The sequence below is a fragment of the Aquarana catesbeiana genome, linkage group LG03, assembly GCF_042186555.1.
Source record: "Aquarana catesbeiana isolate 2022-GZ linkage group LG03, ASM4218655v1, whole genome shotgun sequence".
NCBI classification, from domain to species: Eukaryota; Metazoa; Chordata; class Amphibia; order Anura; family Ranidae; genus Aquarana; species Aquarana catesbeiana.
This window is the reverse complement of record NC_133326.1, coordinates 426952647-426970163: the sequence shown is the minus strand read 5'-3', so window position 1 is coordinate 426970163 and position 17517 is coordinate 426952647. Positions and strand designations below refer to the sequence as shown.

The following is a 17517-nucleotide window of genomic DNA, read 5'->3' as shown; positions in this document are numbered from 1 at the left end:
CTCAGTCAAATGACGGAGCGATCACTTGTAAACAAACCGGCGTCATGTCCAGTTCCTCTCTCCCCTCTCTATACCGATCGGTACAGTGTGAGAGGGGAGGGGGGAGAGATCAGGTGCAGCAGCGCTGTAGGCTGGATCTGTAGTGCCCACAGCGCTGATCTGTACCCATTGCAGCCTAATCCAGCCATCCATCGATGTCATACTCATCCAGTCATACTCATCCATCCATGCTCAGCCATCCATCCTCAGCAATACTCATCCACCCACACTCAGCAATACTCATCCATCCACACTCAGCAATACTCATCCATCCACACTCAGCAATACTCATCCATCCACACTCAGCAATACTCATCCATCCACACTCAGCAATACTCATCCATGCACACTCAGCAATACTCATCCATGCACACTCAGCAATATTCATCCATGCACACTCAGCAATACTCATCCATGCACACTCAGCAATACTCATCCATGCACACTCAGCAATACTCATCCATGCACACTCAGCAATACTCATCCATCCATACTCACCTGTACTCAGCCATACCCATCCATACTCAGTCATCCCATCCATGCCACTACAGTGCCTCACAAAAGTGTAATAGGTAGTCAAATTAGATTTGACATGCTGATGGTGCTCCCTGCATGTTGGGCCTCTCTATGTGGCCAAGCTGTGTAAAAGTTTCCCACGTGTGGTATCGCCGTACTCAGGAGTAGGAGAATATATTTTGGGGTGCAATTTTTGGTATGTACAAGGTATGTGTTAGAAATATTGTATAAATGGACAACTTTGTGTAAAAAAAAAAAAAAAAAAAAAAAAAAAAAAAAAAAGGGGGGTTTTCATTTTCTTTACACATTTTCAAAAAAACTAGTAGAAAAAAAAATGACATGTTCAAAAGACTCACTATGGCTCATAGATTATATGTTGGGTTGTTTTCTTTCCACAATTGGGTCATTTGGGGGGTATTTGTACTTTCCTGGCTTGTTACGGTCTCAAGAAATGAGATAGGCCGTCAGTGCATCAGGTGTGATCAATTTTCAGAAATTGGCCCCATAGCTTGTGGACTCTATAAATAAGATATGTAGCAGTATAAATTTGGGCCAAAATTTATGAAGAAAAATTACTAATTTGCAAAATTTTATAACAGAAACAGAAAAATTATTTTTTACAGAATTTTCAGTCTTTTTTTCTTTTATAGCGTAAAAAATTAAAAAAAAAACAGCGGTGATTAAATACCACCAAAAGAAAGCTTTATTTGTGTGAAAAAAGGGACAAAAATGTCATATAGGTACAGTGTTGCATGACTGAGTAATTGTCATTCAAAATGTGAGAGCACCGAAAGCTGTAAAAAGGTCTGGTTAGGAAGCGGGTTTAAGTGCCCAGTGGTTAAGGTGTTATATTTTTGCTGAGTGTCAAAAAAATATCTTAAGAGAACAAAATAGACACAGTGTATAAAGAGAACGAATATTAAATGGCCAGTCAGTACAGTAAAAGTACAATAGTATATGAGGTCTCCCATTTACTAATATTTGTTTATAGAATTGTAATTATAAGTGCTTAATTTGTTTGCAAGATGTGTAATTGTTTGAAGTACATGTTTAAATACATGTTTAACAGGTTTGATGACTCCTTGGAGGTAAAAGGAATAGTATTTTGAAGGTTGCAAAAGAATGTGTTGGATGGCCTGGGGGGTTGTGTTTTGATGCAAACACCCTACTGGTAAGGTAAGTAAGTGAGTTTAACCACGTGACAACTGGGCACTTAAACCCCCCTCGTGACCAGACCAATTTTCAGCTTTCAGCGCTCTCACACTTTGAATGACAATTACTCAGTCATGTAATACTGTACCCAAATGAATTTTTTGTCCTTTTTTTCATACAAATAGAGCTTTCTTTTGGTGGTATTTGATCACCTCTGGGTTTTTTATTTTTTGCGCTATAAATGAAAAAAGACCGCAAATTTTGAAAAAAAAACGCATTTTTCTTAGTTTCTGTGATAAAATTTTGCAAATTAGTAATTTTGCTTCATAAATTTTGGCCACAATTTATACTGCTACATATCTTTGGTAAAAATAACCCAAATTAGTGGATATTATTTGGTCTTTGTGAAAGTTAGAGAGTCTACAAGTTATGGTGCAAATCATAAAAAATTGATCACACCTGATGTACTGACGGCCTATCTCATTTCTTGCGACCCGAACAAGTCAGGAAAGTACAAATACCCCCCAAATGACCCCTTTTTTGAAAGTAGACAATCCAAGGTATTTAGTAAGATGCATGTTGAGGTTTTTGATGTTGTCATTTTTTCCCACAATTCTTTGCAAAATGAAGATTTTTTTTTTTTTTTTTTTACCCCCACAAAATTGTCATTGTAATGGTTATTTCTCTCACATGCCATGTATATACCACAAATGACGCCCCAAAATACATTCTGCTACTCCTCCTGAGTATTACGATACCACATGTGTGGGACTTTTTCACAGCCTGGCCACATAGAGAGGCCCAACATGCAGGGAGCACCATCAGGTGTTCTTGGAGCATAAATTACACATCTAATTTGTTGACTACCTCTTACACTTTTGAAGGCCCTGGAGAACCAGGACAATGACATGTGACACTGACGTGGCACTGATGACAAATGGCACTGATACGTGGCACTGATGACAGATGGCACTGATACCTGGCACTGACACTGATGTGGCACTGATGACAGATGGCACTAATACGTGGCACTGACAGATGGCACTAATACGTGGCACTGACAGATGGCACTAATATGTGGCACTGATGACATGTGGCGCTGATGACAAATGGCACTGATATGTGGCACTGATGACACGTGGCACTGATGAAAGATGGCACTAATACGTGGCCCTGATGACAGATGGCACTAATACGTGGCACTGATGACACTGATGACAGATGGCACTGATACGTGGCACTGATGACACTGATGACAGGTGGCACTGATACGTGGCACTGATGACACGTGACACTGATGACAGATGGCACGTGACACTGATAGATGGCACTGATGACAGATGGCACTATGTGGCACTGATGACAGATGGCACTGATGACAGATGGCACTATGTGGCACTGATGACAGATGGCACATATACATGGCAGTGGGGACAGATGGCACTGGGGACAGATGGCAGGGCAGATGGCAGGGACAGATGGCAGGGACAGATGGCAGGGACAGATGGCAGGGGCAGATGGCAGGGGCAGATGGCAGGGGCAGATGGCAGGGGCAGATGGCAGGGCAGATGGCAGGGGCAGATGGCAGGGCAGATGGCAGGGGCAGATGGCAGGGCAGATGGCAGGGGCAGATAGCAGGGCAGATGGCAGGGCAGATGGCAGGGGCAGATGGCAGGGGCAGATAGCAGGGCAGATGGCAGGGGCAGATAGCAGGGGCAGATGGCAGGGGCAGATGGCAGGGGCAGATGGCAGGGGCAGATAGCAGGGCAGATGGCAGGGGCAGATAGCAGGGCAGATGGCAGGGGCAGATGGCAGGGGCAGATGGCAGGGGCAGATGGCAGGGGCAGATGGCAGGGCAGATGGCAGGGGCAGATGGCAGGGGCAGATGGCAGGGGCAGATAGTAGGGCAGATGGCAGGGGCAGATGGCAGGGCAGATGGCAGGGACCGTTAACAGCGGGACACCTTTTTTTCCTTTCTTTTACACTCACCGCCGCAGCGGTTCCGCTCTCCCTCCTCACACGCTGTCTCTGTGTGAGGAGGGAGAGCCGGCGATGAGAGATGATCTCATATGTTTACATATGAGATCCTCTCTCATTGGCACCGCCGATCGCACTGTAAACGGCCGCTGTCATTGGCCGTTTACGGTGATCTGTGACTGGCTGTGTCCGAGGGACACGGCCAGCACAAAACTTCCGCGATGCGCGCCCGCGGGAGCGCGCAATGCGGAAGTAAACAGGAGGACGTCCAGGGACGCCCTCCCGGCAATTGAAGTCCGCGCTGTAGCCGTCTTTCGGCTATAGCGCGGACGCCTAGTGGTTAAAGGTGTTTCTAACGAAAACATCCTACATTGTAGAGGGTAAAGCAAGTTAAGTTTTGAAGGGGTAGAGTAAGAGAGAAGTTATTTATTAAAGTATTAAGGTCTTGGGGTTACAGTGGAAAAGTTAATAGGACTTACCACTCCTGGGGCCAGGTAGAGCTCTAGAAACTTAGGGACAGTTAAATCCATTATCGAAGGTGAATTAGTATGCTACCAATATGTCTACCATACAGTTCAGAGACAAGATACGCAGGAGTAAAATTTAGTTTTAAAAACAGGAAGTAACATTACAGAGCTTTTAGAGGTTAAAAGGGACAATGGAAAACACTAATGGGGAAGCATACCAATCCTGGCAAAGTGTCCATGTTTTCTGTAGTATCGTGGGAAAATTAATTTTCATGTATTTGATTATGAAAAATATTTGAACCAAAGGATGGTCAGGAATTACATGAAATTGTCAAGGACTGTCTAGATTGATAGCTCGTTTAATATGAGGAATATTCAGCATTCAGAATATTCAGCATAATATTGTTACTTGTTTTAAACGATTAGCAAATACAAACCAAGTGTTTTTAAACACATAACATTGCCATCTTTGGTCTGATAATTCAATAATAAAAGGTTGGAACAGAAAGGTAAGAGTTAAGAGGTTAACCCAAACATAGCTTAAATGTAAGAAGTATTGTATACCAGAGCTTTGGAGTGTGTATGTGTGCAGGGCACACACAAGTGGTATCACTGGTAGCATTTTTTTTGAAGCTCGTGAACTACTGGTGAATTATTGGTTATTAGGTAAGGGAAAGTTGTTGTTAATAGAGAGAAATGCTTAATTTTATGTGTATGTAAATTTTTGTCTTGTCTTGGAAATTCCAATTTAGAGTATAAGTTGTTTTTTCTTCTGAATGCAAATGGATTGTTAGGTAGTTGATATGTGCCCTATGATCCTGCAACCACATCTCTAGCTGCATACACAACTACAGATAAACCTGCCTCAGAACACACATTAAAAGCGATGCTGCTCTCCCTACAATCTGACATGCAAAAGGAGTACAGATCCTCAATTAATCACCTACTTGACAGAGTGGATAGCCTAGAGCACCGTACTGATCATGTTGAGCAGCACCTGGCGGGAGCTACCATAGCCCATAACACCACTGTAGCCATACAGGATGAACACTCAGAGGCTATCCAACAATTGCGTTTGAAAATGGCTAACCTTGAGGACCGCTCCAGGTGGAACAATATTAAGATTAGGGGAGTGCCAGAAGCAATAACACCTGCTGAGGTAGTTCCATATCTACACCAATTATTCCGCAAAATCTTACCGACATTAATGCCACAAGACCTCCTCATTGACAGAGCCCACAGGATTCATAAGCCACAGCACTTACCTGAATCCCTGCCTAGGGATATTCTGGCCCGAGTCCATTTTTTTCATTCTAAAGAGCAAATTATGAGACCAGCAAGATCTCTGTGCAACCTCCCTGAGCTGTTCTCCAAAATTACACTCTATAATGACATTTCTGCAGCTACTTCGCAGGCACGCAAAGCTTTTGCACCAGTTACATCGATCCTCATGGAGCACAAAATCACATACAAATGGGGATTTCCTATCAAACTTCTTGTCACTTACCAGCGTCAGCAAGTCGCCATCTTGACACCCAAAGATGGGATTAAACAGCTGCATAACTGGGGTATTGTCCCTAATCCACCTCCAACAACCCCCTTAAACAAGAGATCTTCCAAGATCTCCAACAAGTGGGTGGCAAGGGATAAACCCTAGCTATTAGACCACACAGGGACAACCTATCAAGGTCATCCCTAAACCCAGCTGGATATCATCTGCTTTAAAATTGTAGAGGAGCTCCTCCCTTACTGGTTGACTCTCCTCGCCCTACTGCTATAGTGTGCAAAGCACTCAGCATTCTCTCAGGTTACCATAATATTCTTCTTTTTTATGTTTGTAACAGATCTGTTTAACTAAGTTTATGAAGTCTCTATATCAGTCTTGATCACCGTGTAGAAGTCAATCTCCTTGCTCTCTACTTACGTAAGCAAACTGTAAACACATTACTAATACTAGACGGTTCTGTTAAATACTGTTTATACCTTTATAGGATCGAAAGTTCTCTGTGCCACCTTGACATCTACCCAACCACTACACGTCACTCAATCACCTCCCTTAATGTCGAGGGTTTAAATAGCCCTTTCAAATGATCCATGCTATGGAGGGAAGCGATTTCCCAATGCACCGATATAATATGCATTCAAGAGACACACTTTTCCTCAATCAATCCACCACGCTGTACCCACAAATTATATCCACATACTTTGCACTCCCAAACTAATGAAAAAGTAAGAGAGGTAATGATAGCGGTGCATTCTACCGTTTTCCTCACAGTATCACACATAGAACAAGATCCCTCTGGCAAGTACCTAATACTATCAGCTAATTTCAACAACAAACCTCTGATAATAGTTAATCTCTACGTCCCAAACACCCACCAAAAATCCTTTTATAAAACTATCATACGAAAAATTCAACATTATCCTAGAGACCAAATTATTTTATGTGGCGACTTTAATGACGTACTTGACCACTCACTTGATACTTCCACCCCAAAAAGGAGAAGATCCGCTGCCCTCTCCACTATGGTACTCTTATGCCCTGTACACACGGTCGGATTTTCCGACGGAAAATGTGCGGTCGGAGCTTGTTGTCGGAAATTCCGACCATATGTGGGCTCCATCGGACTTTTTCCATTGGAATTTCCAACACACAAAGTTTGAGAGCAGGCTATGAAATTTTCCGACAACAAAATCCGTTCGAGTCAATTCCGACACATGCTCAGAATAAATTCCGAGACGAAACTGCTCGGTCTGGTAAAATTAGCGTTCGGAAAGGATATAGCACTTTCGTCACACTGCAATGTTTTAAATTGTTTAATGCAGCGCACTCTTCTTTATAATGCTAGAAGAATGAAGTTTTTTGCTGCTCATATTCACACAGACTTCTCACAAACTTCTTTCTTCATTATTTATCGTGATTTCATCAATATAATATTTTTGTCACATCTACCGAAATTTTTTTTGTTTTTTTTGTTTTTAGATTAAAATTTTTTTTTTTTTGTTTTTTTTTTTAAATCCTGATCTTGTGTTTTTTTTTTTTTTTTTGTTTAAAACTCCAGAATAGTTTTGGTGCGTTTTGTGTGTCAAGTTACCACAACACCATTATTATCTTGTATTATTTAATCTTAAGGAGATTGCTTGGTGTTGGTGTCTCTTGTTAATTTCACATTGTAATTTTTAAATGTACCTGCCTCCTCACAAACAAACTGTCCTTTTTGAAGGAAAGGATTTTTGGTGGGTGTTTGGGACGTGAGTATAATAAAACAAACCAAAAATGTATTAAGGGGTCCTAACCAAAGAAAGAGGGAGGCAACGATGGAGAAACAGCAGAAATTGGCGAAGCCTTTGGCCCCCAGGGCACACATCAATTATTTCCAGGCAAAATTGGTGGCCTGAGGAGTCCATATATAAGGGAGTACAAACTGGCCCAGAAGACCAAGAGATCATGAACAGCAGCAGATGACATACATGTCCCCAGGCTGTGGTCATACAAGAGCCTGCATCTTTTGTCAGACCAGACTGAACCCAAGGCCATCACTTTCTTGTCTTCCTTCCACACTGTGTCTGTGGTGGTGGAGAAGTGGCAGGAGGAGGATGATACAACTCACACAGGTGGGTATTGGGTGTGATTTCGCCCCTCACCCCCTTAGTTAATGTTTTATAAAGGATGTCCTCACACATGAGGCGTTGGCCCTCCTGCATGTCCTGCAGTTTGGTGGCAGCCATGCAGGCAAAGGCCTCTTCACGACTGGCGGTGGCTCTGAGAGACGCAGAAGCCTCCTGAATCAGCCTGAGCGCTGAATCCTCCACGTTACTCCCCTTCCTGGGTCTTTTGTTTGGAAGGCGGAGGGGAGGGACCTGGGATTCTGTGAGGCTCCTACTGGGCCTGGCCACCTCCCAGCTGACACTTACCCCCGCCTCCTCCTGGCTGCCACATTACACAGCCTCCTCATGTGTGCCACATTCCACAGCCTCCTCCTGGCTGAGGTCTTCCTGTGTATGAAAAAGGGACATAGTTTTAGTTTTTTCTTCATCAATCACACACAATTTTCACCTCATGACTGTTGCAAATTGAATGTTAACAAATATAACAGACTATCACTCTGAGCCCAGCATTTTTCATTCTTGTCCAAATTATTTTTGCACACTACTGTCTATTGATACGTAAAACACGTTGTTAAATCAGCAATTAGTGATCAATAATAATATCTAGTAAACATCATTTATTTATTGACCAGAAATCTGGAGAACAATGCTATACCTGGCTCAAGATGGGCTCCTCCACTTCTTATTGGCTAGAAGTCCCAGGTTGGACATCGGAAGCCTTAGCTGGGGTGGAAGGAAGAGTGGAGAGGGATTCCCTGACTTCAGTCTGGTCTGACAGAAATTGCAGTCTCTCATAGTACCTCAGCCTGGGGACATAAACGTCATCTGCTGCAGCTCCTGATCTCTGGGAATCCTGGACCTTCTTGCGCTCCCTATAAGTGCTCCTCAGGCCACCAATTTTGGCTTTTAAATAGGGGATGGTTGCCGTGGGGACCACCGGCTTCACCAACTCCAGCAGTTTCTCCAGCGCTGCCCCCTTTATTTAGGATTATAATGCGGGTGTTTGACCTGCCACAGACAGGACAGCTCCCTGTACTTGTCTATGAACAGAGGGAGGAAGTTGTGGTCATTGAAGCCATCCATTTTATCTGCAATACACAAGACAAACCCTAATGTCAGGCTAAAGTCACCTAATCTTGTCCCAGTATAGACCTCAATCTCTAAGTAGTATAGGCCCAAGTTTAAAATGTTACCTTCATTATCATGATCAGCGCTTCCTATACTCCTTCCTCCGCTCAGAGATTGTACGTACTACGTACGCGTGTTACGCTTTATATACACTACGCATGCGTGAAACTTTGCCCGTCCCTGACGTTCTTTCTAGTCTATTCCCCCCCTTCTCGTTCGGCGCAGTGGGGAAGAGCACATGGCGGAGACAGAGCAGGTGCATGCTAATTACAGTAATGAGGAGGAGGAGGAAAGCCCAGAGCCAGAAACGTCACGATCCCGGAGGAGACGATTTAAGGCATCAAATATGTCCTTTGTGGAGATGGTCGACATACTGAAGAGGGCCGACTATGACGGGAAGTATGCACCTTACCCCAACCCCAATGTCAGAAATAGGGATGAGCCGAACACCCCCCAGTTCGGTTCGCACCAGAACCTGCGAACGGACCGAAAAGTCGCACGAACGTTAGAACCCAATTGACGTCTATGGGACTCGAACGTTCGAAATCAAAAGTGCTCATTTTAAAGGCTAGTTTTCATGGTATTGTCCTAAAAAGGGTTTGGGGACCCGGGTCCTGCCCCAGGGGACATGTATCAATGCAAAAAAAAGTTGTAAAAACGGCCGTTTTTTCGGGAGCAGTGATTTTAATGATGCTTAAAGTAAAAAAAAAAAAAAAGTGAAATATTCCTTTAAATATTGTACCTGGGGGGTGTCTATAGTATGCCTGTAAAGTGGCGCGTGTTTCCCGTGCTTATAACAGTCCTTGCACAAAATGTCTTTTTTAAAAGGAAAAAAAGTCATTTAAAACTGCTTGCGGCTTTAATGTAATGTCGGTCCTGGCAATATGGATGAAAATCAGTGAGACAAATGGCATGGGTACCCCCCAGTCCATTAGCAGGCCCTTTGGGTCTTGTATGGATATTAAGGGGAACCCCGCACCCAAATTAAAAAAAGGAAAGGTGTGGGGCCACCAGGCCCTATATACTCTGAACAGCAGTATACAGGCGGTGCAAACAAGACAGGGACTGTAGGTTTGTTGTTAAGTAGAATCTGTTTGTAATTTTGAACGGGTACATTTTTAATGTGTTTAGCTCCAGCCAAATAAATCTTTTTTAAGCTTTTTGGAAAACATAGGGAAGGGTTATCACCCCTGTGACATTTGTTTTGCTGTCTGTGCTCCTCTTCAGAAGATTTCACCTCACTTTTTGTCCCAATGACAAATTTTTTTTGTGAAACAAGGATTGGTGATAAAGCATCAGTGGAAAGGAGAAATGTTTTTCCCATATTAACTCTTACAGGAGAGAATTTCCCTTCCTAGGGGTAGATTTCATCTCACTTCCTGTTGTCTCCTTCCGTTTGCAAGTAGGAGTCGTTTGTAAGTTGGATGTTTGAAAGTAGGGGCCTGCCCTATATACTCAGCAGAAATTTGGGCCTTAGGTGTTGTTGTGGCCACTACACTGTAAGCCCTCACAGGGCCCTGATGTGAAATATTAGATCAAGAATTGTAATTACATGCCCCTGTTGAACAGGGGCAGAAAAATTGGGCCTTTGGTGGTGGCGGTGGTGCCACAACACTGCAACCCCTCACAGAAACTCTAGTTGGAATGTAGGAACGAGCCCTGCTGCAAAGTATTGCATCAAAAATTGTAATTACAAGCCCCTGTTAAACAGGGGCTAAAAAATTGGGCCTTAGGCACTGGTGGCGGTGCCCAGAACCAAAAATGTTCTTACAAGCTATCAGCGTGATCATTGAGGAGGAAAAGGATAATTACTCAGGATAGTCACTCAGCAACAGCATAGGCAGTCTTTGAAGGGATCTGAGATTTCAAAAAAAAATTATTCGGTTACATCAGCATCAGGTGCTTGGTAGCTGGTGGTGATCCAAGACTGATTCATTTTTATGAAGGTCAGTCGATCGACCGAGTAGATGGACAGACGCACCCTGTGATCGGTTACAAAGCCTCCAGCAGCACTGAATGTGCGTTCCGAAAGAACGCTGGATGCAGGACAGGCCAGTAGCTCAACTGCATACTGTGCAAGCTCTGGCCAGTGATCCATCCTCAAGACCCAGTAACCCAGAGGATTTTCGGTGGAAAAGGTGTCCAAGTCAGATCTTGCCCCTAGGTATTCCTGCACCATGTAAAACAAACGCTGGCGATGGTTGCTGGAACCGATCATACCTTGGGGCTGCGGACTAAAAAATTGTCTCAAAGCATCGGTCAGACGGCCACCTTCTCCACCGCTCCTTCTTTGACTGACCGAAGCCTCAGCAACACGTTGTCCAGAAACAGGAGTTTGTAACCTCCCAGTCTCTGGGAACGCTTTGCACAGACCTTTCTGCAAGGCCTCCCGAAGATGTTTCATCCTCTGCGACGGCAAGATAAGGTCCGCAACCTTACCCTTGTAACGTGGATCAAGGAGGGTTGCCAGCCAGTATTGGTCCTTCTTCTTGATACCACAAATACGAGGATCCTTACGCAGGCTTTGCAGGATCAGGGAGGCCATGCAGCATAGGTTTGCTGAGGCATTCGGTCCGGAGTCGTCTGGGTCACTAAGGACGTCATGGTCCGCAGCCACCTCCAAGTCCATGTGTTTCTTGGGACTGATCCCTTAAAGACTGCTGCTGATGCTGAGTGCCAGGCTCCACCTCCATACTGACACAATCCTCCTCGTCCTCTTCCTGTGTGATCGGCGGGAAAGCAGGAACACTGAATGGATAAAGGGGGCCTTGAGAGCTAAGGAAGTCCTCCTCTTCCTGCCTCTGTTCTGCCTCAAGTGCCCTGTCCATTATTCCACGCAGTGTGTGCTCCAACAGGTGGACAAGGGGGACAGTGTCACTGATGCATGCACGGTCACTGCTCACCATCCTCGTGGCCTCCTCAAATGGTGACAGGACAGTGCATGCATCCCTGATCATGGCCCACTGGCGTGGGGAAAAAAAAATAAGCTCCCCTGACCCTGTACTGGTGCCATAGTCGCACAGGTACTCATTGATGGGCCTCTGCTGCGTGTGCAGACGCTGCAGCATGGCCAACGTTGAGTTCCACCTGGTGGGAATGTCACAGATTAGGCGGTTCTTGGGCAAGTTAAACTCCTTTTGGAGGTCCGCCAGCCAAGCACTGGCATTATATGACCGGCGGAAATGCACACAGACTTTCCTGGCCTGCCTCAGGACATCCTGTAAGCCCGGGTACCTGCCCAAGAACCGCTGCACCACCAAGTTAAGGATGTGAGCCAAACAGGGCACATGGGTCATTTGTCCCTGTCGGAGGGCAGAGAGGAGGTTGGTGCCATTGTCGCAAACCACCATTCCTGCCTTAAGTTGGCGTGGCGTCAACCACCTCTGAACCTGCCCCTGCAGAGCTGACAGAACCTCTGCCCCAGTGTGGCTCCTGTCCCCCAAGCACACCAGCTCAAACACCGCATGGCATCTTTTGGCCTGCGTACTTGCGTAGCCCATTGAACGCCTACGGAGCACCGCTGGTTCCGAGGACAAAGCACAGGAAGAGGCCATGTAGGAAGAAGAGGAGGGGGTGGAGGAGAGAGGTGTGTCACAATCATTAGTAGTGGCATTTTGGAGGCGTGGTGGCGGAACAACCTCCAACACTACTGCACCTTGTCCTGCATCCTTCCCAGCTGCCAGCAGAGTCACCCAATGTGCGGTGAAACTTAGATAACATCCCTGTCCATGCCTGCTGGACCATGAGTCAGTGGTAATATGCACCTTACCGCTGACCGCCCTGTCCAGCGAGGCATGGACATTGCCTTCCACATGCCAGTAGAGAGCCGGAATCGCCTTCCGTGAGAAAAAGTGGCGTTTGGGTACCTGCCACTGAGGAACCGCACATTCCACAAACTCACGGAAGGGGGCAGAGTCTACCAACTGAAAAGGCAGCAGTTGAAGTGCTAGCAATTTTGCCAAGCTAGCATTCAACCGCTGGGCATGTGGATGGCTGGGAGCGAACTTCTTTCGGTAATGCAGCAGCTGAGGCAGGGAAATTTGCCTGGTACAATCTGACGTCGGTGTACCGAAAGCAGATTGCCCACAAGTACTTGGCTGTGACACACCTAATTCTACACCTTCATTCCTCTCAGTGCAGGTCTCAGAGAGGACTGAAGGTATAGTGGGGTTGGAGACCTCAGCTGATGAGGAGCAAGGAGAGGTCCTCTTTGTTCTTTGGTGTGGGTCTTTTAGATATGCTTGCCAACGAACTGCATGGCAGGTCAACATATGTCTGGTCAAGCATGTGGTGCCCAAGCGGGAGATGTTTTGGCCACGCGAGATACGCTTGAGACATATGTTGCAAATAGCAGTGGTGCGATCTGATGCACTCGTCTCAAAAAAGGCCCACACTAAAGAACTTTTTGAATAACGCGCAGAGCTTGCGGAGCTTTGGGGTGCGATGCAGTCAGTGTGCTGCCCTTAGGCTGGCCCCTGGAGGGCATCCTGCCTCGTTGGTGATGTGCCTCCTCCTCCTCCTCCTCTCTCCTATCAGGCACCCTTGTGGAGTCAGTGACCTCATCATCCCCTCCCTCCTCATCACTGGAGCAAACCTGGCAGTATGCTGCAGCAGGGGGAGCATGACTGTCAGATTGCTGTCCTTCTTGGGCACCCCCTCTGTCCGTGCTCACTTTACTGCCTGCATCTAGCTCAGTATTATCATCAGAGCCTTCCAAACGCTGGGCATCCTCCTGGAGCATGTACCCAACACTGTGGTCAAACAGATCGAGGGACTCCTCAGGAGGACAAGGTGGGGCTAGGGAAGGAGTCACTGATGACATTGAGCCGAGGGAAGAGGCCGCGTTGGCAGCTGCTTTGCCAGACAAAGTACCCTGCGCATGGGTGAGAGAGGATGAGGAGGATGAAGACGGCTTGGTCATCCACTCGACCAAGTCTTCCGCATGTTGCAGCTCAACACGGCCAGCTGCCGAAAAAAAGGCCAAGCGTGTCCCACGGCCACACGCCGATTAGGATGCACCGTCTCCATGACCAGCACTGTTGCCTCTAGACACAGAGCCTGCTTGCCCTCTTTTATTGGCTTGTGACTGTCTGCCTCTCCTTGTTGGCCTTCCAGACATACTAATGGCCTGTAGCTGCACTAAGCTGTGATATATATATATATATATATATATATACATACATATACACACACACACACACACACACACACACACACATATATATATATATACACACACACTGCAGCTAGCAAAATCAACTGCCTGCCTGTAGTATGAGAACACCACCAACCTTCTACAGGTAGCTTTACTACCTGAACCTGAAAAGACTGCTATTACCCATCAAGATGATAATAGGATACAAAAACTTTAAACAGTACCATTTGAAAGTATTCAGGCAGGCCCTTGCACTACTTGCTTTGGGGAATTCATCCATAAATATAACCACAAGAGAGGTGGGTATAGTGTGTATGGGTTTGGCAAAGTCAGCAGATAGAGGATTGGTATCAGCTGAGTTAGCAGTTGGGGGGAGGGAGGGTTGCAAATGATTTTGGGACCCCCCCCCAAAAAAACAAAAAAACCTCTGGCACTCTGCCTGAATTTAAAGCACAAATCACAAGTTTACACATTTTAGGGGGTGTTTAGGGTAAAGCACTACTATGGAGCTGACAAAATACATTGTTAATTGAGTAGACAAGGCGGATATAGGCCCAGGAGGGCATGCTGGGGAGGTAAGTGAAGGCAATATGTATGACAGACAAAAAAAAAAAAAAATATATATATATATATATATATATATATACATACCAGCATGCACGAGGACAAAGGGGACATTCACAGCATATTACAATCATGGTAATTAGGGAATGAGGAAAGAAATACAATACATTAGCAAACATTAAATACAATAAAATGTGATGTTAAAGAATACAAATCTTACCATAATATACTCCTTCTGCAGGACCTGGATGATGGCAGAACAGGTCTCTGGGATAATGATCCCCAGTGCCTGGGGGGAGATGTCTGTTGAGAACTTAAGGTCCTGCAGGCTTTTCCCCGTTGCCAAGTATCGCAGGGTGGCGACGAACCTCTGCTCTGCAGTGATGGCTTGCCTCATGCAGGTATCAGCAAAGCCAACAAACGGTGAAATACGGGGTCTGTCATCCGGAGAAAGTTCCTGAAATCGTCAAGATTATTCTTATGGATCTCACGGAGCAAAAGGCATGTGACAGAATTGGTCACACTGGAGCAACAATTCTTGGTCCATGAACTCCTCCTCGCCCTGTTCATGGACTGGGCTTGTGTCAAAATAAGGACCCCAACACCAAGCCCCCGCACAGCACGAACTCTACGATGAGTACGTACACGCAACATGGCTAGAAAACAGTTGGCTGGTCAGAACAAAGTAACAGAACGCACTGAAGAACAGCAAGGCCTGTGAAGAGCGACCTGAAAATCAGTAACGAACGGACAAGAACACAATGACAAGTCAATGGTAACTCGCTGCACGCACTGAAGACCAGATACAAACCCACAAGCACAAACTGAACAGCAGAAATACGATCTGAAAACCACGAGTCTGAAAAAGCGCGAATCGTCTCTCAAACTTTTACTAACACGAGATTAGCAAAAGGAGCCCAAAGGGTGCCACGCTTGGTACTGAACTGCCCTTTTATAGTCTCGTCGTACGTGGTGTACATCACCGTGTTTTTGGCGTTCGGAAATTCCGACAACTTTGTGTGACCGTATGTATGCAAAACAAGTTTGAGCCAACATCCCTCGGAAAAAATCCATGGATTTTGTTGTCGGAATGTCCAATCAATGTCCGACCGTGTGTACAGGGCATTAGAAGAGTTCTATGACCCTTGGAGATATCAACACTGCACTGAGAAAGATTTCACCTTCTACTCCAACTCCCAAAGAACCTATTCCAGGATCGACCTGTTCCTGACATCCAAAGTACTACTACAATTCATCCCCACTTCCTCCATCGGAGTGATATCATGGTCTGACCATGCCCCTATATCTATTACACATAACCTAACATTATCCACCACATCACACAAAATTATGGCAACTAAACTCTTCCCTGATTAGTACCAAGGACAATAAGGAGCAGGTCGGATCCGTGATAGGGGACTTCTTTACCCTCAATGAAGGTTCTGTATCTAATCCCATCACGCTTTGGAATGCCCACAAATCTGTCATAAGAGGGACCCTGCTAAAGATGGGAGCCCAGGGGGCGTGGCCAGGCAGCGGATTTAGCTGAACGCACACTCGGTTCTCTCTCCGCCGAAACTCTGCTCTTTGATCCTGAAGACTTACCTTACAGTCACGCAAACAAGACCTGCCGGTTACCGGAACCCCCCCCCCCCCCCCCCGAGTACTACCCAGCACTCAACGACATGAACGCCGCCCGATGTCCGCTGCAAGAAGGCAGAACGTGGCCTGGACCGCGGACAGCATGGCCCAAAATGGTGCCCAGGCACAGCGCTCTGCTAAAGAGCGCCAGAGAAGCAGCAGAAAAGTTGTTTTCCAGGCCCCTTTCCACGGATCCCACTACTGCATTGGGCACACCAGAGGACTCGTCCGGAGGTATTTCTGAAACCGATGACACAGTGCCCCTCGAAGATGCCAGTGGATCAGGATTTGCTTAGGATGCAGTAAGTACCCCAGAGGGTGGCTCCACTAGGCCTCATATCCCCACCAGCCCCACTGCTAACAATGAACCCTCATTTAGAGACATTTTTGCGGCAGTAAACAGATGTAATGCCTCTCTGACAGCCCTTACAGCTGAGATAAAAGGGGTAAAAGCTGAAATTACTTTCCTGCAGAAAGACACCCAAAAGCTTAGGGAAAGAACCTCTGCATTAGAGGGAAGAATCAGCGCCATAGAAGATGACATGGCGCCCATGCAAAGAGATCTTAATTACAATAATTATCTCCTCACACAGCATTCCTCTCGTCTAGAGGAATTAGAGAATAGAATGAGAAAAAATATCAGAGCGATTGGGCTGCCAGAAAGAATTGAAGGAAAGAATCCAGTGGAGTTTATTGAAAATTGGTTGGTGGCTGCTTTTGGCAAGGATGTGTTTACCCCCATGTTCTCTGTGGAATGTGCACACAGAGTTCCAGCAAGGCCTCTGCAACCGGGAGCCCCTCCAAGACCTTTTCTATTCAAACTTCTTCATTATAAAAGACAGAGATGCAATACTGCACAATGCCAGGGTTGAACCGGAGGCCTTAAAAATTGATAACGTCAAAATATCCTTTTTTCCAGACTTCTCCGCTGAACTGCAGAGGCAGCGTATAAAGTTTATGGATGTTAAACGACGCCTCAGGTCCCTTGATCTGAAATACGCTATGCTGTACCCTGCCCGCCTTAGGGTAGAAGCACTGGGATCAGTGCATTTCTTTGATTTACCATCTGCGGCTGCACAATGGTTGGATCGGGAAGAACAGTCAATTCGGGAAGCTCGCAACCGGTGCCCTAACCCTCATGACGGGTAAAGCACCACTTCAAGAGGCATCCCATTGTTCTTTCATTTCCAAATGTCAAAGCGGAGAAAGCTGTTGATGTATGGACTTATATTTCCTACCAGGCTACCTGTTCTAGCTGTTGAGAAGTTA

At 45.8% G+C, this 17517-nt stretch overlaps 1 protein-coding gene across 2 annotated transcripts in view; it reads right to left on the bottom strand.

Annotated features, from left to right (window-relative positions):
* Positions 1 to 17517, bottom strand: part of PFDN1 (prefoldin subunit 1) — a 290431-nt gene that overhangs the window by 7858 nt on the left and 265056 nt on the right. Inside the window, exon 4 of one of the 2 annotated variants that reach the window (XM_073620764.1) lies at positions 8067 to 8147. The exons of the other annotated variant lie outside the window; for it this stretch is intronic. Coding sequence (XP_073476865.1) covers positions 8091 to 8147 — 57 coding nt within the window. The 3' untranslated portion in view covers positions 8067 to 8090. The remainder of the gene's footprint in view (positions 1 to 8066; positions 8148 to 17517) is intronic. 2 annotated transcript variants of the gene reach the window in all.